Source organism: Sinocyclocheilus rhinocerous, unplaced genomic scaffold (assembly GCF_001515625.1).
Source record: "Sinocyclocheilus rhinocerous isolate Xijiao unplaced genomic scaffold, SAMN03320098_v1.1 scaffold2468, whole genome shotgun sequence".
Lineage (NCBI taxonomy): Eukaryota > Metazoa > Chordata > Actinopteri > Cypriniformes > Cyprinidae > Sinocyclocheilus > Sinocyclocheilus rhinocerous.
In genome coordinates this window covers 117,216-139,615 of record NW_015655382.1, presented here as the reverse complement: position 1 = coordinate 139,615, position 22,400 = coordinate 117,216, and the positions used below count along the sequence as shown (strand labels likewise).

The 22,400-nt window shown below is 38.4% G+C and overlaps 1 protein-coding gene across 1 annotated transcript in view; it reads right to left on the bottom strand.

The window, feature by feature from the left end:
- nr5a2 (nuclear receptor subfamily 5, group A, member 2) overlaps positions 1–22,400 on the bottom strand; it is a 58,138-nt gene that overhangs the window by 10,029 nt on the left and 25,709 nt on the right. Inside the window, exons 6-7 of the mRNA XM_016524902.1 lie at positions 14,287–14,406; positions 10,311–10,458 (exon numbers count right to left, since the gene is read on the bottom strand). Of these exons, the coding sequence (XP_016380388.1) occupies positions 10,311–10,458; positions 14,287–14,406 (268 nt within the window). The remainder of the gene's footprint in view (positions 1–10,310; positions 10,459–14,286; positions 14,407–22,400) is intronic.

Sequence of the window (22,400 nt, the reverse complement as noted above, 5' to 3'; positions counted from 1 at the left end):
TAACCTAATAACCAGCCGCTGTCATTTAAAGGTGACAAAAAACAAAAAAAAAAAAAAAAAAAAAAAAAAAAAAAAAACAGGAAGGGTGCAAAAACCTTTTCACGGCACTGTATAATTCAATGTTTATTGTACAGTATTATGAATGTTTATTATTTATATTTTTATTATACATATTTACATTTTGTAATATATATTTTACAGGTTTACTGTACAGATTTTACAGATTTATTTTGCCTTTTTATAATTTTATGCCATTGTCAATACCTACAGTATGACATCTGAAAACTGAAAATGAAAAAAGAAATATACATATAAAATATTTATTTATACACAAACAGCTTACAAACCATTCAGACATTACTGTTTTCAAGGGGCACGTCTGCTCAGCTGTGTGGTGTATGTTTGACCCGAGTGCTCATGGGGGCTGAGTGTTTTCCTTCTGCTGTGACCGGGTCACTTTTATAGATGTTCACGGCACAGAACTCTTTCTATGAAATCGATTGAGAAATGACAGGGGGAGTTTACGTTAGAGCTTGTGTAACGCCCTTATCTGTGTTTGTGTGCAATGTTTAAATAAGACCTGGCGGCTCCCTGATCAATAGATACATCCTATCACATCCGCGGCGGCTCGCGTCTCCCTGGCCGGATTGAAGGTCCTGGGCTAGCGGGCTCTCTTCGCAGGCCAAGAGAAATTGCAGAATTTAATTGGCATGGAATAAGGTACCACTGCACCCGTAGACAAGCTAGTGAGACCTCAAGTCACGTAAGAAAGAAGAAACAGGAGAAAAACCTCAGATATGCACAGGCAACAACAACAAGGCCCCTTTACAATGCACAAAAACGCAAAGCACGGCCGTGGTGAGAGAGAATAATGAACTTCAGCCCATTGATCGGGAAAAAAAAGCCTGTATATGTTTGTCCCGGCAGGACCACAGGTCTCATAAATCTTTAAGGGTGATCTGTCTTTGCCACGCCGTTCCTTTTCAAATGCATCCTTTTCGATTCATGTGATAGACAGAAACGGCGAGCTATTATTATTTTATAGCGTGCAAGCTCATTATACTTGGAAATGAATATGTGTATTGCTAGTTAAAGCTGCGAATGATCGCTAAAGGTGCGGTTACCGAATCGAATGCAAAAGTCCGGAACGTTACGGATATTGATAGTTGTTGTTAGTGGTGAATCTTGTAGCATCGCAGACCAGGTATCATAAAAATGGCACCCAAGCGCTCCGTTCTGGGGCAAGTATCTGCACAAACAGGCAGAAAGGAGCCGGAGCTCGTATGATTGATATTTCCAGTGCAGATATCACTTAGGAAACACCTGACATGAGCGGAGCATGTTAAGTACTGGAGCGTGAGCCAGCTAGCGTGTTATGCAGCCGGTAATAAAAGTTGGTCATTGATTTTCTGTAGTTGCTTGTAACAGTTAATGTTGATACATCAATAGCTAAAGGAAAGCACAGGCTTTAATAGGAGGCTGAAAATGTGGAAATATGGGAGGCTTGGGCGTTAAATCACAGAATCTATCCCCCAGATCGATAAGCCAGTTACAGCAAGTGTCCCTCTGCTTTCCTAATGTTTTACAATAAACTGACAGCTTGTAATAAGGCTCTGGCAGAGGCAGAGGAAGAGAGGAATCCGACGGGACAGAGGAAGAGTTGTGAGACGGAGAAGGAAAACAAGTACCTATAGCTCAGTGTATTCTCAATCACTTCATCCACAGCTTTTGTCGAAGGCAACTCCAGCCGCTCTGTGCTTTTTGAACGTGGGGAAAACTTTTCCAAACAGTTCACGGATGCGCGGTTCACCTGAGATGGGTTTTTTTAGTGCCAGATGCAATCGTGTTCTGGATTCGGTGAGGTTTTGCTGGTAACGTCCAGGCTCACATGTAGTTTTAAACATGGAATTGCAATTGGAAAATGCTTAATATGATAATATGCTTTCAGTTACTTATACCAGTGTTGCTATTGTTAACTAAAACAATTAAAAATAGAAAATAAAACATAGATACGATATAAATAAGATGAAAAACGTAACCTTTTATTCAAATTAAATGGAATTATACAAATTAAATTGTAATGTTGCCTTGTGAAGTAAGTGAAATAAAATAAGCTGAAGTACTAAGATGACTAACTAAAACTCAAATAGATATCAATTAAAGCTAAACAGACATTAAAAAACTAGTACAAATGACAAAAGCACATTAAATTACTAAAACATACTAACATTTACATGAAAATGTAAATGAAGATAATTCAAAATATAAAAAAATGATAATATTATATAAATGATACTAAATTATACTGTATAAATATTATATAAATGATAGTTTTTTTCCTTAAAATACTACAATTTTAATGTCATAATATGGTTTTATTCTTGTAATTTTACTTTATTAATTCAACTATATATCCATGCATATTAGATATGTAACAACTATCATACGATTTTTCTCTAAATATTTAATGTCAAATTTTACATTTGTTTATTTTTTATGTGGACACTAAAACACTGTTGTACAGTGTAGTACTCTTAGTACCATTCACCATGTTTTACCATACTTAAATCCATTCAGCAGAAACTGTGGAATAAAAAGTCTTGGCCTGATAATATTTCAATGCCAGTGATTTGTGATTCGGGTCAAAATTAGATGATAGAATTGAGCTTCAAGTGTAACGCTAAAATCACAAAACAAAACCTCTATCTGTCAAGGGTAATACACAGAGTTCATCTCGCCTTTATCAAGAGTAAATCCATAGATGTAGATTCTTGCCCGCGTAACTTATCTGAAGCGTTTGTAGACATTCAGATAACGATGCTAATGGCTAACGATCGCCAATCACACTTAAAGTTGTTTGCAATTTAAAGCTAATCATAAAGTAATGTGTAGTAACAGATAAAGAACAAAAAGCACAGAGATAAAAGCAAATTGCAGCCACGACACACAAGCAAAGTGTCGAAATCAGAGCGGAATGGCCGGAATTCGGCGAACTGACTGAATGCATGACAAAAGCTAGTGGGGCTAAAGGTAAAGTGCCATCCTTTCTCTACCCTTTAAAAGCACGAGCCCGTTGCCGCGTTGCACCGTGTCCACAGATATCAGCGGCTTTTAAAGCCTGATAAAGTCTGAAAGCCTCTTAAGGCTCCTAATGAGGTTGCCGTTTCAAAGAGAGCCTCTCGCCGAAGCGCCAGAAGTGAGGCTTTTGATTTCTGTCTCGTGGAATGAAAGGACAGCGAGCAAACGAAATAACCCTTAAATATTAGGGTCATTGCACGGGCCCACTTCCTCCTCTCCACCAGATTTGTAAAATATCAGAGCACTCAGGACTGATTGGAAGGTTTTGCACTTTTGAGCGAAATCTAAATGAGCATGTTTGGTGACAACAACAAGCGAACGTGTTGAGTGAGCGGGGAAGAGCTGAGCATTGTCACAAATCATGTGCATCGCCGCGTCAATGTGTTTTCAAAGGGTGTCCGCACACACATGCGCTTGCTTTATATGTGTATTGATTAGAGCTGGGCCTCACATCTTCCACATGACTTACAACCCGTCAGTGCCAAACTGCTTGGCTCACAAGAAAAACCTGCCCCTATTATCTTGCATTTAATTAAGACATAGCTGCAGTTTTATGCACCATTATTTGGCCCCGGCCGGGGGTCTCCAAGGCGTAAATATTGAACCGTCCCAGCCCTCGAATGTTAATCAATCCCAACCGACTTCCAAATTATTTGGTCTGTTTCAGGAAATGAATATTTGCACCTGTTATGAGCCTTTGCGCATGCATTACTGATCTCCCCTCTCTTCGCACAAGGGTAGACATATCGATTCAGATCAAGGAAACAAGATGGGCCGGCTTAATTAGAGCTTACCTATGTGGGAACTGCCTTTTTTGCTCCGTTAAAACGAGAGTAAAGGGGAAACGGCTGCGTGCCGTGACTGTATGCAGTGTTGTTCAGAGGTGTTTGGAAAAGACCCCACAGCCAAGCCTCAGGGACTTGAGATGCATCCCATCTCGTAGTCAAGTGTTGATGCCATGAGCGGAAAAATGTTATACCAGTGGCCTCTACATTTTGATGATAACGAGGAGGTGTCGAAATGCGACTTATGTCGATAATTTTAATTTAAAAATAGCTGATGAAAATGCGACAAGGTCAGTTTGCATATTTTGGTTACATTTGTTAATATATAAAGTTTTTGAGTATTAGGTGTAATTTCTCGTCAACTAATCCTATTTTGCCCACTATCTGGCATTTAATTTCAAAATTCACGGTAAAAAAGGTCCATTGTCAATAGTGTCGAAATGGACAAAGCACAGAAGTCACTTTCAAAATTTGCGAAATCGGCATTGGGAATTGTTTCATCCTTACGTGAAATTCCTGATTGTGTGGATTCCGATTGAAACGAATGGATTTTGTGCAAAAATGTTGGACAAAAATTGCCATGCAGTGGTACTTGGTGACTGCATAAAAGTAAAACTGGCTGGAATTAATCAATATGACATGAAATATTGACTACATTTAAAAGAGTTATTAAAAAAGTCTGAAACAAAATATCTGGGTAAAGATTAATACTGTTCGTCCACCCAAAATCACTCATAGCTTACCCAAAAATAATATTCATATTCTTATTCATATTCTCATATTCTTCAAAATGTGACTTCCTTTCTTTTGTGACCACAAAAGAAGATATTTTGATGTTTTAACGGTCCATACAATAAAAGTGAATGGTGTCTAAAGCCTGTTATACTTTCCGCGTGCGCGAGTCCGCTAGGGTCCACGTGACGTAAAAATCGTCATCAGAGGGTGTACGCGGAGGCTCAGAGCGGACATCCGTGTGCCCTCATTTTTTGTGACTGCGCGGACAAGGTCGGTAGGCTACAAAAGCACCAACTGCGCATGCGCAAGCTGTGTGAAGAAGTCTGTCGATACCCGCACCTCTACAATCAGTGTTGCCAAGTCCGCGGTTTTCCCGCTGTTGCCACAGGTTGTTTTTCATGTCCACGGGTTGAAACGACTCCAATAACATGATATTTATCCCCTGGAATGCGATTTTTAACTGGAGACCCCCTCGAAACGCGATTGGGCTAGTTATGAGTAGGGATTGGGAAGGTTTTCTAGTGAAAACCTGGCAACCCTGTATACAATTTGTCGGTAAAACAATATAAAGACAGAGAGATGTGCAATAATTCGTGGAGGGAAATTGCCCATAGTTTGGGCAATTGTTTGTTTACTGTTTACATGTTTATTTTCTTTTCAAGCCGATCTACTGCGCATATGTGGAACACGTCTGCCGAGCGGACCACCAGCGTACACTTTCGGTAGTATAAATACAAGCATTCCGCGTCTGCGCTGTCCGTGTATGCATCTGAATTGCGAACGCGGAAAGTATAACACAGGCTTAAAACAACAATCTGGGAACCTATTGACTTTCATTGTATGGGCAAAAAAACACTTGAGCGTTTTTCCAAAATATCCTCTCTTGTGTTCTGCAGAATATAGAAAGTCATAAAAGTTTAGAACAACGTGAAAGTGAGTAAACAATGACAGAAATTTCTCTCTTTTTTTGGTAACCCTTCTCTCTTTTTGACCTAAATTTTTCCTATGACCTTGGTTGACTGCTAGAGTTCATGATTCGGTTTTTTGATAACTATATCAATTTCTAACTATTTTTCAGTGGCTACTACCATTTTAGCATGGCATTTCTAGTTAAAAACAGTTAGTAAAACATGTCTCAAGACGTTCTTGAGGTGTTTATGGAGGGTCGAGACAATCACAGAGGCGGCTCCAACTGAAATGTTGGCATCTTCTCAGAACTGTCCACTTTAATCGTTTCTACCCCCTTTAAACTCCACAAGAACATCGTTCACCCTTCAGCGCCTTTCCTGTTGTCGAGGAAATCAATGTCTTGGTCGTAATTATTTAACCATTGATAAAGCCTTCAGCTCCTGATAGAGCCAAAGCACTTATTCAACACACTGAGACTGACAGTGGGAAAGATAGAGACGCTTCGACTGGCGGAAAAGCGTGAGAAGTGATCGGCTGACTGCCATCGGTCCTCTCGACAAGCCGGAGGGATCGAGGAGACAAGTGACTGCTCCCGGGTCAACTCATGTCTCTCCTCCTCTTTATTGACACTTATCTTTACAAAGAGCCCCCTGGGCTCCCCCGACAGTGACAAATTGCGATGGTTTGGCCGTGTTGAGAGCGAACAGACACTAACTTAAAGCGGTGGGGAGTGGAACGGCGTGGGTAAATGCGATTTTGATTTCCGTTAACAGGCTTCATTTGTAAATGCAATACGGAGACACTGCATTTAACGAGTGTAAGAGGGCCAGACGGCCTCCAAATGTTGACCTTGTGTGTGTGGCCTTGGGTTTACCAGCACATTTACCTGATAACTGATTCTGTTTTAGGATTCATTCAAAAAAGACAGACTTCATAAACAATGTTTGGTATGAACATATATATTATATATATATAATGAATTAAAATGTATAATTTATTATTGTAAATGTCTAATTTTTACATTTATGAATATTTCTTTTTAAATTATAAAAAATATATTAAATTTACAAATAATATAAAATAAAATCAATCAATCAATCAATCAATGTAACTGTCGCGGCAAAGCAATCATGATGAAATTAGCAGTATTTTGTTCATGTAAGGTGTGGTCACTTTTACTGTTGTTTGGCCATTTTTCATGGGTGAAATCCAGTCCTCTGAATAGAAATCCATGCAATTAGGAATTTCGTGTGAGGGCAAAAGATTTCCCAACACAGATTTTGCAACAGGTTCATGTTGATCACGTGAATTTGCTGTGTTGACCATCATAAAAATGCTTGGTTTGAAGGTGACTTCTGTTTGACTTCATTCATCGCTACACTACTGACAATAAAAAGTGGACCTTTTTGGTGTGCAAATTTTTCCTTAGTTTTTGTTTTGACTTTTTAATCATAAAACATTTGGTTTAATGGTGCAAACATTTGCTGTAATGCAAGAACGCACCTTAATTATGAACGTACTCGCTAACGTTTAATAAGGAACGTTGTAGCTAAAGTTGTAGCATTTTTCAGATTGTTCTCCATTCAAAAAGGGTTGAAGAATGAGCAGCAGGTCGAGACAGACAGAAGATAAGTTCCCATAATTCCAATAGTTTTCATAAAGCACCATGGGATTTTCATGCTTCATTTAATTAACCTCTGACTGGCTTCTCAATAGCAACTGACAAAGTGTTTTTCTCATCCGTGCACTTGTATGTACACAGAGCCCCGGCCACCCTTCACCCACAGGATACTATTAATCGGAGCCATCTTTGATCTCCAGGCTTAGTTCTCTTAGTCTCTTGGTCTCTCTGGGCCTGGCACACAGCATGGGTGGGGCGAGCTGCTAAACCGGGGCAGTGCCTGGGGCGCTACACTCCCCTCAGGTGAGAATTTTATTATGGATGATGTTTCCGCCAAATTATTTACACCAGATTCCCCCCAAACTTCAACCAAAAAACCTCCGCTACGCAAAGCCGATCAACATAAACACAGCCAGGTTGAGAGGTCTGGAGTTTTCAACACTGGTCTTTGGTCTTGGGAAGATGTGAGGAACCTTCTCAAGGTGCGATGGGGGAGCTGGACATAAAGGCTTATGTCCTGCTTCGTAGTTTCAGGTAGTTCAGGGACGCAGCAAACGGAATGGATGGGATCAAAGCACCTACGCCCTACACACATCATATTCTCTTTTCCGGAACCACAGGACGGAATAATCGTGACTGATGTGATGATGCAGAAGCGGATGGTCGGCATTAATATTCCATGTTCTTATGAGGCCAAACAGACGTCCAGTCTTGTTTTTTGATGCTGGTCTTTTATGGTGGAGACTTGCAGCTTTTGTGAATTGGCTACAAGAGCTGCCTTGACCTGTAAGCAATGGAACCTCCGATCATTTCAATGTAAAGCTAGTAGGCTAACAGAAGAGAAGCACTGAAGGTTACTGATAGCTAAAAGCAAAACTGAATTCACTCGGCACGCAAATCTCTAGGAGCAAATGACCTCCTGATTTTCTTAACTCCAATAGAGAAAAAAATGCAACCTTGGTTTTGTAAGTTTCCAAGTTGGAAGTATAGCTAGAACTTGTGTAGCTTAAGTAGCACTTAAATGCACTAATCTAATGTTTTCTGTTTTAATATCACATTTATTTTTATTTACATTTATTTTACTTAATAAATAATAATAATAATAATAATTAATTCACCCAAAAATAAAAATTCAAACATGGCAGGTCAAGACCACTAGCATCAGATGTCATTGATTAGTGTGTGTCTTGTAAACAGTCATTAGCTAGCAGGGGTGTGACGAGACTGGGTTCACGAGAACGAGACGAGATGAGAACGAAATCCTCAATGATGAAATATATAGGGGAAAATTTTATTTTATTCAACTGAAAAACACAAAATGCAAAAAAAAAATTTGAAATCAACTTGTACTTTATGAAATTAAACATCTATTTTAATAAATGTTATGCAGTAATAAACAACATGTAAACACTGCAAAATGTTTTGCCACAAACTCAACTGACAGGCAAGTAATTGCACAAAAATTATAAATAGTATAAATAAAAATAAATAATAAACAACATAAATATCCCTTTAAAGTGGAAGTGAAGCAGTCAGTCAAGTTTACATTATTTAGTAAACTGATTTCCACTTTAAGAAAAAAATATATAATAAACACGATTAATGTATCAATTTAAAAGTATAAAGCAGTGGTTGCCAAACTGGGGGCACGGCAAGGCTGAGGGATAGTTAGGGCCCTATGAAATCCGTTTTATTTTTTCCTAAATTCCGTTTTATTTTTTTCCTAAATTCCGTTTAATTTTTTTCCAAATTCAGTTTTTTCCATTTTAATTTTTCTTGACTCCTTTTTAATAGTTAAATTAAATTTTATTAATTAAAAAGCATGTCTAATTAATTAAAATCATTAAACTTATACATTTTCACATCGATTTATTAAAAGTTTAACAAAAATGACATGTTTAGGGCCCTATGAAATGTTTTATTTTTTCTCACCATATTATTTATTGTTACCAAATTCTGTGTTTTAGCATGTCTAATTATTTGAATGCATAAAACTTAAACTTAATTTATTCATTTTTTTTCTTAAAGTAGCCTTATGAATTTTTTTTCCCCTCAGAAATTCTGTGTTGTGTATTTACATTTTTCTGGTTATCAAATGAAGGCATAAAATATTAATTTAATTGATCATTTATCTTTAATTATTGAAAATTAAGCAAACAAGATTTTTTGGGAAAAAAAGGGGGTTTTCTATTTAAAATTAAAAATGGGAAAAAAGTTTTTTGTGATTATTCCTTAAAAAATAATGTTTGTTTAATTTTAGTAGTAGTAGCTATGTACATTCTACTGAAAAATAGTTATAGGCACAATGTCTTCAAATCAAACCGGACTTTTATTTTGACGGGTTGTCGTGAATACCTTTACAGTTCTGTGATTCAAAATTTGACAAATTCCGGGACATTCCGCGTTAAACTGTGAATTCTGTTTTTATGACTGGATAAAGACTACACTGCGTAATTTTCCCGCTTATCATGCGGCCACTTGCCTGATGTGAACATAAAATATCTTACATACCACCAACTTATGAACGAGCCAGTGTAATGCAAATATATCTGAAAGGTCTGCGTGAGGATATCACACCCCTATTAGCTAGGTTTTCATTCACATATTTTACGCAAATTTATGCAAAAAAAAATTTGCTAGATGGAAATACCAAGATTCACATAAAAAAATGGAACCATAAATTGATCAAAAAATTCACTCGGAGAATAGAACATGGCAGGTTGATGTGCACGTCAGAAACTTAGAATTTTGGAAATTTTAATTGAATTTTGGAAATTGCAAAAATCTGGAAACTGTTCTTGACTGCACTCTTCAAACCACAACTAAAAAATTCTATTTTGCAGCAATTTTCCCCAGAAAATATATTATTGTTTAAAAAAATGCACATTGCATATTGATTTAGTGACGTACTGTATGAAGACTGACGAAAAGAGAACGAGATCTTTGAGCTACACGATTTTCTGAGAATAACAGTTTTGACCGACCTATTCTGGCATCACCGTTAAAGGAGAGACGGTGGCATTCATAATGATGGTCTTATCGTACAGGGGGAAGTGAATGCGGTCTTGTGGCTTATCTCAAGGTCCCTCAAGAACCTTGGGAGCAAGCAAGTGAGATTTGGATAATGCACAGAGGCCGTAGCCCACTACTCTCCACCCCTCCACCCCTTTGTCTGTACTCACCCAAGCTGAACAGCACCAGGAACTTGAGGCAGACAAACTCCCTCTGGTCCAGCTGGAGGGATCGTAGTTTGCTCACCAGCTCCTGCGCGTGACTCAGGAGGTTGTTGAGTGTGGCACCGGCTTGGGAGGCAATTAGGCCGTAATCCACCTGAAGAGAAAGGGCGAGAGAGTTCACACACACAAACAATAAAGGTATTACCACAAGCAACACGCCAGATCTCTGAAGGTTTGAAACATCTCAGGTATAGAGAGGTACAAGGAGCAGGATTGCATAAATAATTTGAGGTCTGAAAGAACACTCTTCCCATCTTCCATTGGTTGATCAAGCGCGTGCCATTGTTTAAACCAATCTGAGCTAATTATTGAGTTACGTATTAACTTTTGGAACAGAAATACGAAGTTTATTTCGAGAAGATGTGCTCATATTTGCTTTGGAACAACAAGAGTTGGCTAGGAATGTTTTAGGAAAAGTTTAGGCCTTGTTCCTTATTCATTGAAAATTCCATTTCTTGAATCAGAGTCCTTTCAGTTTAAAAGTTCAATCAGCCAGACGGCACTTGGCACCACCTTTCGAGTTTTTCAGTGCCGTCTGAAGTAAGCATGTAACCAGCTCTGGCAGCTCTACGTTTTATACGCCTTTCTCTCCTTCCCAGGCTCCTCTCTGCACAGCAGGGACAGTGCGCTGGGCCGAGATCTGAATGATAATCAGCATCAAACCGAGCGGGGAAGAGCTGCACATTTCTCCATCCCTGGTGCCCAGACCCTCGGACCCCAGCACCCCGCACCAGACGAGGGCGGTGGGGGTTAGAGAGGCGCGAGTGAGCGGGGGCCCCTGGAGGTCCCCCAGGCTACCGGGCCGAACCCTGTGCGGGACCCCCGTGGCCCTCTCCTCCCCTTTCAGGTGCATTTAATATCTGCAGCAACAACATATTTGTCTTGGAGGCAAGTCCTTAGCTGCCACTCACTGTAAGCAGGCCATATTAAATTTTTATATTTATTGACAATTCATTACCATAATTGACTGCACCAGGGTTTCTGGATAAGGTAGACTACGGGCCTCCTAAGCGTAAGGAGAGCTCCCTCTGAGCTGGATTTGCAATTAAAAACGCGGGCGGATTGGAATTTATTTATTGTGTAAATATGATGAGTGGAATTTTTTAAAGTCCTGGCTGGAGAATTGCTCATTTCTCACCGGCTGTATTCGTGGATCTCTTCGAGGCCCATATGAAGCTGCTGAAGATGTCAATTAACTGGGATTTGACCAACTGACCATGTGCCTCAAGCATTAGTAACCACTTAAATTTAAAGTAGTGGGATTACCCTTAAAAAATACAAATAATAATGCAAAATACTGAAAATATTTAACAAACATTTTAAATACAATTTTGAAAATGATGCATATTTATATAAATATAAGTATTTAAAAAATATACACTACTGAAAATTCCAGTGAAAAGAAATATGTTATTTTTGACATTTTTGTTCCATAATGACGACTGAGTAACACTTGTCGCGAACCGTTTGTAGCAATATTCCCCAATTCATTCTAACATCGTGAATATCAGTGAATGCTTGATCTTGACAAAATACTGAGACCTGTATGAATATCATTATGATGATTTGGATTCTTCTAAAGGTCTGGGACCTTCAGAGTGAGAGACAGACAGACAGATACAGCAAAAGACGGGGTGGAGGGGGAGATGTAGGTCTGTGACATATTGGAAAGCCGCCCATGTAGTGTCATGTGTCGCAGCACTTCAGGACTGATCCCCCACAGTGCTTTGCTGCCATACCAACACTAGGGAGAAACAATGACACGTCCTCAAACAAGATGAGCTGTCAGTAGTCTGCTCTGGAATAATAGGACGTAATGAACTGTTTGAGTCTTTGCCTTCTCTCTGCCCAAAGGCTTTTTTTCAGCACCAGCTGTTCATTAGGCAAAATATGCAAACAAGGTCTGGCCCTCCTCCACCCCGCCCCCAACCCTCCGCCAGACCTCGCTAATCAAACATAGAGGCACGCTACGCAGAGCACTCGCAATCCAGACAAATCAAAGATAGCGAGCGCTGTGAGCTCTCACAGATCTCCAGATGTGATATCTAACAAACGTTCTCAGATTTTATTGCTCAGAGGTTGCTCTTTCATGGCTCAGGAGGATAGAAACCACTTTGACACTAACCAAACAAATCAATTTCTGACCTCAAATAGACTCGACACCAAAAGCTGTGAAAGTGGAGTTCTCAGTTGTGTTTCTTTTAAGTATCAACTTTGTCTCAAATGATGACATAGGAAAAAGTATAGAGTTGTAAAATTATGTATATATAATTCAGATAATTTGATATTGGGAGAGTTTGATAAGAAATGCTTGAGTAATACTGAAAAACTTTTGAGATGATTTTGAGACATCAAATATGCTTAATTTGTGTTTTCTCTGTCCTTTAGTTGACTTGGTGGAAATCACGTCAGGAGCCAGATTCGAACCCACGCTGATGGCTGTATAAATTGCCAGAGCATATGAGTTTGTTCATCATTTAATCTCATTATGGTCAAGAAGAAATAACTGAGATGTTTTGAGACATTAAAGATGTCTAATTTGCATTTTCTCTTTCCTTTATATGACTTGGTGAAAATCACGCCAGGAGCCGGATTCGAACTCGTGTTGATGGCTGTATAATTCACCAGACCATATGAGTTTGTTCATCGTTTAATCTCATTATTGTCTAGAAGAAACAACTGAGATGTTTTTGAGACATTAAAGATATTTAGTTTGGGTTTCCTTTTCCTTTAGTTGACTTGGTGGAAATTGCGTCAGGAGCCGGATTCGAACTCGTGTTGATGGCTGTATAATTCACCAGAGCATATGAGTTTGTTCATCATTTAATCTCATTATGGTCAAGAAGAAATAACTGAGATGTTTTGAGACATTAAAGATGTCTAATTTGCATTTTCTCTTTCCTTTATATGACTTGGTGAAAATCACGCCAGGAGCCGGATTCGAACTCGTGTTGATGGCTGTATAATTCACCAGAGCATATGAGTTTGTTCATCATTTAATCTCATAACAGTCTAGAGGAAACTATGTTCTTGAGACAATAAAGATGTCTACTGTAATTTGGGTTTTCTCTGTCCTTTAGTTGACTTGGTGGAAATCATGTCAGGAGCTGGATTCGAACTCACATCGCTCGCCGTATGATTTAACAGAGCATGTGTGTTAACCGCTAGACCATGGCCATGAAAAGTCACCATCATATATTTCTTGAACTTTGCTCTTTTCCTTAGATGACCTCTCTGTATCTATGTTATATACAGTTATATATATATATATATCATTTATCGACTGTAATTCACTTCTGTTTCGGTACATAATCCTCTGATAAGCTGTGAACTCTTTGAAAAAGTTCTCCTGCTCACGAGTCCCTGTGTTTGAGCTGTCACTACAGTTAGAGATCACTTTGTTGAGGAGAGAGGGTGGAGGGAAAAACATAGAATTAAAAATTAAACTCAAGCCTTACTGACAGGCGGACAGAAGCATATTTATTTATAAGCAGTTTAAACATCTTCTGGAAGTGTGTGTGCAAGTGCTGGAGCCGAAGACAGAATTAAAGGTCCTCGTGTGCAGAAAACTTCAGCTGAGCCTGAGGCGTCCGTCCAGCGATGTTCCTCAGAGACGACTGAGGTAAATCATACATATCTTCTGCTTTCCCTCCCTGTCCGTCTCTCTGTGTCTCTCATCCCTTCTTCACCGCGATGACTCGTGCATGCTTAACCAACCATTTTATTTATTCGTTGACCACGCACTTGATAAGAAGTCTACAATTGATTATTCTGGCCACATTAGTTTATACCTAAGCGTAATCTATTTTTAATGGAGTGGCCGGGGCAGTCGATAGCACTTTAAAGGATGTTGATCCACACTGGCAAAAAGGCCTGATGAGATCTGCGGGGAGGCATGGAGGAGACTGCAGCGGACGCTCACCTGTTGCCCCGTGACCAGGAGGATGGAGCCCTCTTTGGCGTGCATCACCTGCCGGAAAACGTGGTCCAGGATGAGGAGTTCACTCCAACAGTTCTGGAGAAGCTTCATTTGGTCATCAACCTGAGGAGAGACCAACAAATGTGTAAGAAGTAGTAATTTGGTGGGCATGTTCAGAATGGTTCAAAGTTTTGAATTTAACCTTGATTAACTGGATAATCTTTGAAAATGTTTAAAGGGATAGTTCACCCAAAAATGAAAATGGTCATTAATTACTCACCATCATGTCGTTCCAAACCCATAAGACCTTCGTTCATCTTCAGAACACAAATTAAGATATTTTTGATGAAATCAGAGAGCATGCATCGTGGTACACTCATGAATGGTGGCGGAGACTGCCCCAGTTGAATAGTGTTGTTATTTTTGTTTTCTTTGCGCACAAAAAGTATTCTCGTAGCTTTATAAAATTATGGTTGAACCACTGATGTCACATGGACTATTTTAAAGATGTCCTTACTATCTTTCTGGACCTTGAACATGATAGATGCATTGCTGTCTATGCAGGGTCAGAAAGCTCTCGGATTTAATTAAAAATATCTTAATTTGTGTTCCGAAGATGAAAACAAAGGTCTTACGGGTTTGGTACGACATGAGGGTGAGTAATTAATGAGACAATTTTCATTTTTGGGTGAACTATCCCTTTAAGTTTTGAGTAATTTCAAACCTTTTTGGGTAAATTGTGTTGTCCTGTAGCAACTGTCCTTATCTGAATCAATATTTTTTAGCATATTTAGAGTTATTAAAAAGTTATTTTAAATTGTAATAACATTTCACAATATTTACTGTTTATACTGTATTTTAATCAAATAAATACAGCCTTGGTGTGCATAAGAGACTTATTTAAAAAAAAATATTCCAAAATTTTGACCAGTAGTTTAGAAACAACTTTTCACAATCGATCAATCTCAGATGGATAAAATCAATTTAACATCAAGTTCTGTTGTACATTTTTGTTTCTCATTTAATATGCCAAATATGCCACTTTATGGAATTAAAAAGGCTTACAAATGTCGTTTCTTTTTGATTTTTCAGTCACAAAAGTTGTTGTTCAGTCATTTGAGTGTTATTTCAACCTTCGACACTTGTGTCTGTGCATTAGTAGTCAGTAGGAAATCAATATTGGTCTTTAGGTCGCAAGAGGTCGTTCTCGTGTGAACTTCACCAAATGTCACTGTTTTTCACCCGCTGTTAATTAATCTGTTTGTCAAGCGATACAGCTTCATTTATCCCTTGTGATTAAGTAGCGTGTTTAGCGTTGCGCAGTTGAAACACTCTCACACAGGAGTTAAACGGCTTCAACAACGCATTCATTGTCACCCTTCTTGGGTTCCCATGACACCCTTGGTCAATAATTAAACGTACGAGGTGAAAAGAGCACTTTGAGTCCGATGTCGGCAAGAATGAGGAAAATTCGTGAAAACGAGTCCCCGTCTGACTATTCCTCAAATGGCTACATGTTGATTCTCAATTCACCCATGAGAAACGTTTACAAAAGGGTGATGGAAATACAGAAATGTAATGATTATGAAGTCTCATGAGAACAGCGAGTCGTGAAAATAATACTTGTGGTTTCTCAAGGCAAAGATAACGTGAATGAAATGCCTCTTACTATCTTGGGAGGCTCCATCGATATCTGGTTCGGATTGTTTTGACTGCTTGCGGTTCTTGTTTGTGCTGCTCTCATAGTCATAACAAATGCTACGAAATCAATTGAAAGAATGGATTTCCAAATCCGCAAAGCAAAAGCCTCAGAAAACCAATCACATCTCTTCTTGTTTGGTATCATTGCATCACTTATATCAACTCTTTTACTGTACAATCTATACTGTATGGCCTAATTTCATAAAATCTCCAGGTTTGAAATACTAGGGCTGCAAGAAGCAAATATATGCATTTGGCATTGTTAACACGTCTCATGTTTCAATTCATGCAAGCCAAAAATGCCCATTCTACAAAGAAACCTGTCATTTAGTCTGTTTTTTGACAGGCGTTCTCATCAAAGGCCTTGCTCCCACATGAGCCTCTGATGCCCGGCGCTTTTGGGTCATCAACCATGGACGAGGGTGCCATGAGTCAAAGCAGGGGAAGACACTGCAGACCGGGGCCGCTGCCAGAAACACGTCAGATGGGCAGAGAAGGCATCTCTGACCTTTTAAAGTGCGTCTGACACCGCTGTTTCCATGTCAGCTCACTTCCCTTTGCACTGTCACAGCTATGTGTAACTTGGCTCTGAAGTGCACTTACGACAGGCAAGCTATGTCCTCTAACACTGGAGGTAGTGACTTTGTAGGTTTGATACACAGTGGCTATCAAATGTGATCAGCATTCGCGCTTTTCTGTGTAAATCATTTGTAGAAAATGTTTACTAATTACGTATTTTTCTAAATTTTAACATGGAATTGAATACAAAAATGTAGTCATGTTTTTTTTCCTAACAATCTCAAATACCTACAAAGTTTGGTGTTTATTGGGCCTCTTTCACACACACACACACACAAAAAATAGTAGAACAAATTTCTGTGTAAAATTGTACAAATATTGTTCATTTTATTTACTATTCTTAAAACTGAATTTGAATGCAACAATTTAAGACAGAATGTTTTTACAATTTGCACAGAAAGTATGATTGACACAACTGACACTCAAATATTTACAAAAGTTTTCATTTATTGGGCCTCAGTAGCCAAACATGAGCAGAATGAATTGTGTTAACTGATTGTAAAACTACTTGTGCTATTTTTAAATACTATTAACTCTAAAAAAAAATTGACAATTTACATTAAAAAAAAAGTTTTGACGCACTATTTACATAAAAAAATAGTGCCTTTATTGTTACAATATACAATGGCTATCAAATATATACGAAAGTTTTTGTTTATGGGATCTTGTTCGTGAAATGAGTAGAATTAATTTGTTTCGTAAAACTACTTTTACTATTTTTAAGTAATATTCAAACTATTCCTAATTGAATTTGCCAATTTATGAAGGAATGATTTTACAAACAATTTGCAAAGAAAATAGCATCACATCACATACAAAATATACAGTATCTATCAATTACATTGTACGAAAACCTTGACAATTTTGGGTTTATCATTCAGGATTGGGCTTATCATTTTGACAATTGTAGGTTTATCATTTTGATAATTTTGGCTTTAAAATTTTAACAATTGTGGGTTAATCATTTTGACAATTTTGGGTTTATCATTTGGGTTCATCATTTTTACAATTTTGGGTTTATCATTTTAACAATTGTGAGTTTATCATTTTAACAATTTTGTGTTTATCATTCATGAAACACAAGAAGATCAACTTTTTATTTCGTTTTTTACAAACAGTTTACACAGAAATGCATTGTGCTAATGTGTATTAAAATTATAATATGTATATATCACCCAGCAACCCTGGAAAATATGCTATATTTGAATGTTTTACACTGTCATACAGTTGATGTGATTAGTATTTTTTTTTTCCTGCATGGATCACAGATTGTAAATTCAGCTGTATAATCATGACAAGCTAAAAATAAAATGGCAATCGGGTGTTAATGTTTATCTAGATGAGCTGGTGGAGTAAGGTGCTGGAAAAATACCTGGAGGTCAGCCAAATAAAAACACGCTTATTGATTTCAGTCCAGAAGCATTCAATTAGGAATCTGAGCTTTTGTTTGACTGAATAACAAGCGATTAAACATCAAATCTGTTGATCTACACTGAAATATCACAATACACAAATTCTCAGAAATATAAAGTGTGCAACAGCTAAAACTCAGATTTTTGCGTTTATTCATGTGCTGTGCTTCCAAATGTTCAAAATCAGAGCTTTTACTTGTTCTCTTATGATAAAAAATGCATATCCTCCAAGAAACCAATTTAATTTTTTACGGTCATTCAGGCATTGCTAGATCAATGTAGCGATCAATTGCTGAGCCCCCATCCTGCTCCTAAAGAAGACCCTAAGACCCTGTCTGCCTCAACGGCACGTTGAACGACATTAAGGATATTGCCAAATGAATGTACCATGATTATTTGCTAATTTTTTTTTCATTTTTAATGTAAATGATGTGCAAATATGTCTCGTTGCATATCCAAAAGTAATATTTATTCATCACTGCCTGAAAGGGTTGATCGGTGATAATAGAATACACTCCAAATTGCCAAATACAAGCTTTTTTTTTTTTTTTTATCCCACACGGTTTTGGTGGAGTGCCACAAGCATTGTTAAGGCGCGAGTAACGAGCTTACGCAGCTGGAACTGCTTTTAATAAGTATGTTTTCGTTGTTTTTGAAGTGCCCTAATGAACAGATTAACAGAATCTCCTTGAGTACCCATTAATGAACAGAATGAGACGAATGATTTATTTACAACTAAAGGCAGGCTGTGAGTGTGCGGTCCACAATCAAATTTGCATAAACACGAGGAAGGGAGAAAAAAAAGATATGAGGGGTAGAAAGAAAATAAATCCCATCCGAAATCTTTTGACCTCTTGGATGTGGATCAGTGTTGCTGGTCGGTGAAACTACAGGTGAGGTTTGAAGTGCACTTCAATGGTGCTGTCAGGCGGTGAGCTTGGAGTTGTCTTCTGTGGACATCTGTTCGCACGCTGCTACACGCACTTCCTTTCTGCCAGGCTGACAAATAGTATTTGATGTTGGATGTTTCCCTTCTGTTGGTGATTTTTTACAGCAGTTTATATGAGAAAAAAATGAGCAAAATATATCATTACATGAAGAGGTTTTTAAGGTGCTGCTAAGGTGTTTTGGGTGGTTGTTTACTGGTCCAATCCAAACAAGACATTTTTCATGAGTATATAAGAATAAGGTTACATTTACCATCGCTCAGCGAAATTTCACGTCCAAAATCCTGTCATTCTAATAGGAATCAAGAGTTTCATTTCAGGGTGAAAAATGTCAGATTTCACTCGTGCAAATTCACCATGCTGACCAACAAAAAGCTGCTTGGTTTGAAAGTGTAAGCGATGCTTTATACATTTCGCATTGCAATGTTGGGAGTTACTTTAAAAAGTAATGCATTACAATATTCCGTTACTCCATAAAAAGTAACTAATTGCGTTACATCGTTACTTTTTATGGAAAGTAATGCATTATGTTCCTTTGGCATTACTTTTTTCACCTGAGCTGGGCTTGCTTATTTATTTTTAATAACAAAACCCCAAAGGTTTTATTATTTGGCAACTGTAAAGGCCCTTTCACACCAAAAGTGAAATGAATAAGCCTCAGGCTAAAGGAAGTGTCTCTGCACTTACTCGCAATTTCTCTCAACACAGGGACAGGACAGCTGTCAGTGAATAAATGGGAATACAAAGTAACTGGCATTACTTATTTGAAAAAGTAACTCCGATATTTCATTGTAAATTTAAAGGTAATGTGTTACTTTACTAGTTACTCAAAAAAATTGATTACATAACTCATGTTACTTGTAATGCATTTCCCCAACACTGATTGTGACGACGTGACGCCTCAAGAAATGTAATATTACTATTACTATATAAATCTCTCAACAGCAAACCACACAGTTTAAGGTATCAATAACATCCGTAGCAAAAATGGTAACAAAAGTTGAGTGCCTCATCTCTTTATCAACACTAATAGTTTTTGGAAACCTATAAATGTACAGTTACACTCATGGGAGGTAATATAAGTGTCCCCGAATCCCCAGAGGAAGTGCTAACAATTTGTGCTGAGGTGTCACATTCTGGCTTCCTTGTTTGCCGTCCCGTGGGAGCTGATTTGATGTGCTTTGGATGCTCGAGACTGAAGGGCCTGGTTTATTTGGCCTCGCTTTTCACTGATCTTGTGGAAATCTCCCGGCTTGTTTGTCATGGCAGGGCCTCTGTTTGCTCTCTTGCTCTCTTGTTGTCAGGGGGTCTGATAAGCACGCTGGGACTTTGAGCAGGTGGCCACCAGCCGCTGCGGCCACATTGCTTCATACCCGTGCTCCTCTGAGGGAGCTGCCTGGCATCTCACTCTCTCTCTGGACTTATTTTAGAGTCCGATGTTGCTTCATATGGGATAGAGCCTAGTGAAAGAGCGTTGTGGGAGTTTTAATTTGTACTAATGTGTATTAATGATCTATAATTGAGACAAATGGCTGACCATATTCCAGTAACTGGTGTGTTTTAAAGATACAGTTTACCTACAAATTAAAATTGTATCATACTTTACTCTGTTCCAAACCTGTATAACTGTCTTTATTTTGAGGAACACAAAAGGAGACGTTTTTAACAGCAGCTCTTTTCTATACAATGAAAGAATCCAGGAAGGGCATAAAAGTGCTTTAATAGTCCTAAAGTTTCCAAATAAACTCCACAATTATTGAGCTTCTCTTAAAGGGATAGTTCACCCAAAAATGTTAATTCTGTCATTAATTACTCACCCTCATTTCGTTCCAAAACTGTAAGACCTTCGTTCATCCTCGGAACACAAATTAAGATATTTTTCATGAATTCCGAGAGCTCTCTGACCCTCCCAGAGACAGCAAGGATATTACCACGATCAAGGCTCAGAAACGTAGTAAGGACATCATTAAAATAATCCATGGGACATCAGTGGTTCAACCGTAATTTTTAACCGTAATACTTTTCGTGCGTAAAGAAAACAAAAATAACGACTTTATTCAAAAATTCATCCGTGTCACCCTAGCGCCATTTTGTAGAGTATCACATAAGTAAACAATGTATGCAATGTATGTATGCGGATACGTTGTTTACGCTTTGATCTGAACGTAAAAAACATATCCACGTACATACGCTGTTTACGTATGTGATACTCTCCAAAATGACGCTATAGGGTGACGCAGAGGAGACGAATTGTTGAATAAAGTCGTTATTTTTGTTTTCTTTGCGCACAAAAAGTATTCGTAGCTTCGAAAAATTACGGTTGAACCACTGATGTCACATGGATTATTTTACCGATGTCCTTGCTACGTTACTGAGCCTTGATCATGTTAGGATCCTTTCTGTCTCTGGGAGGGTCAGAGAGCTCTCGGAATTCCTCAAAAATATCTTAAATTTTGTTCCGAAGATGAACAAAGGTCTCACTGGTTTGGAACAACATGAGGGTGAGTAATTAATGACAGAATTTTCATTTTTGGGTGAACTATCCCTTTAGGTTGAGAGGGCAAGATTTTTAGTTTTTCAATATTTTTTACAATAAAAGCTATTATATGACTTGAAAAGAGTTAGTAATATAGTAATATAGAGCAATAGCCGTATGCACCACTTTTATGGCGAATGGCCAAAAAATGCTTTCATTATGGAAAATCACAGCTAAGATTCTTCAAAGTTTCTCATTTCGTGTTCAATGGAAGAAAGTAAATCACAAGGGCTTGGAATGACTTGAGGGAGAGTAAATTAAATATTTAATTCCGAAATGTGTATTTTCAAAACTGTGTACATTTTTAGGTGCAACATTATTAAAATGTGCTCAAGATGTTCAAAAGATATGTTGCGTGTGGTGTGTTGCAGCAGTCTAAGAAAGGCTGGATGCAGAAACCGACTCTCAGCAATGCGAACTATCCATGCTGTAATCTTGTCCCAGTAATGTCGTGTCTATGGGACACATAGATTATGTAGGCTTTCACTGTGTGCCTGACAGCAATGTAAATTGAGATGTCATAAAATATCTTTGGGAAAACATTTGCATTCCTTGTAGTAGCTAAATCTGTGAAGACCTCATGGTATTCTTTCTCCGAGTGTCTCTGTGAGGGGGGATAAACAGATGCCCATAATTCATGTGTTAGTGTGCAGGTGAGCAGGTTTGGGACTTGTCCAAGGCTAGCAAGTGGACACAGAGCAACTCAATGGAGTGGCTGGCTGATGCTGGGGCTGGAGGAGGGGTGTTTGATCGATCGAGACGGGAAATAGAGATTGATCAGTTCCCACGGTGACCGCATTAACAATCTCCCGAGTGTGACTCTTGACCTGTGAAACACCCAGAGTTTGATCGGAGCCCCTCAGCAGCCCCTCATCATGTCATCCCACAATAAAAACAACACACATCGGCATTCAGCAGAGTTTAGTGGGACATGTCAAACAT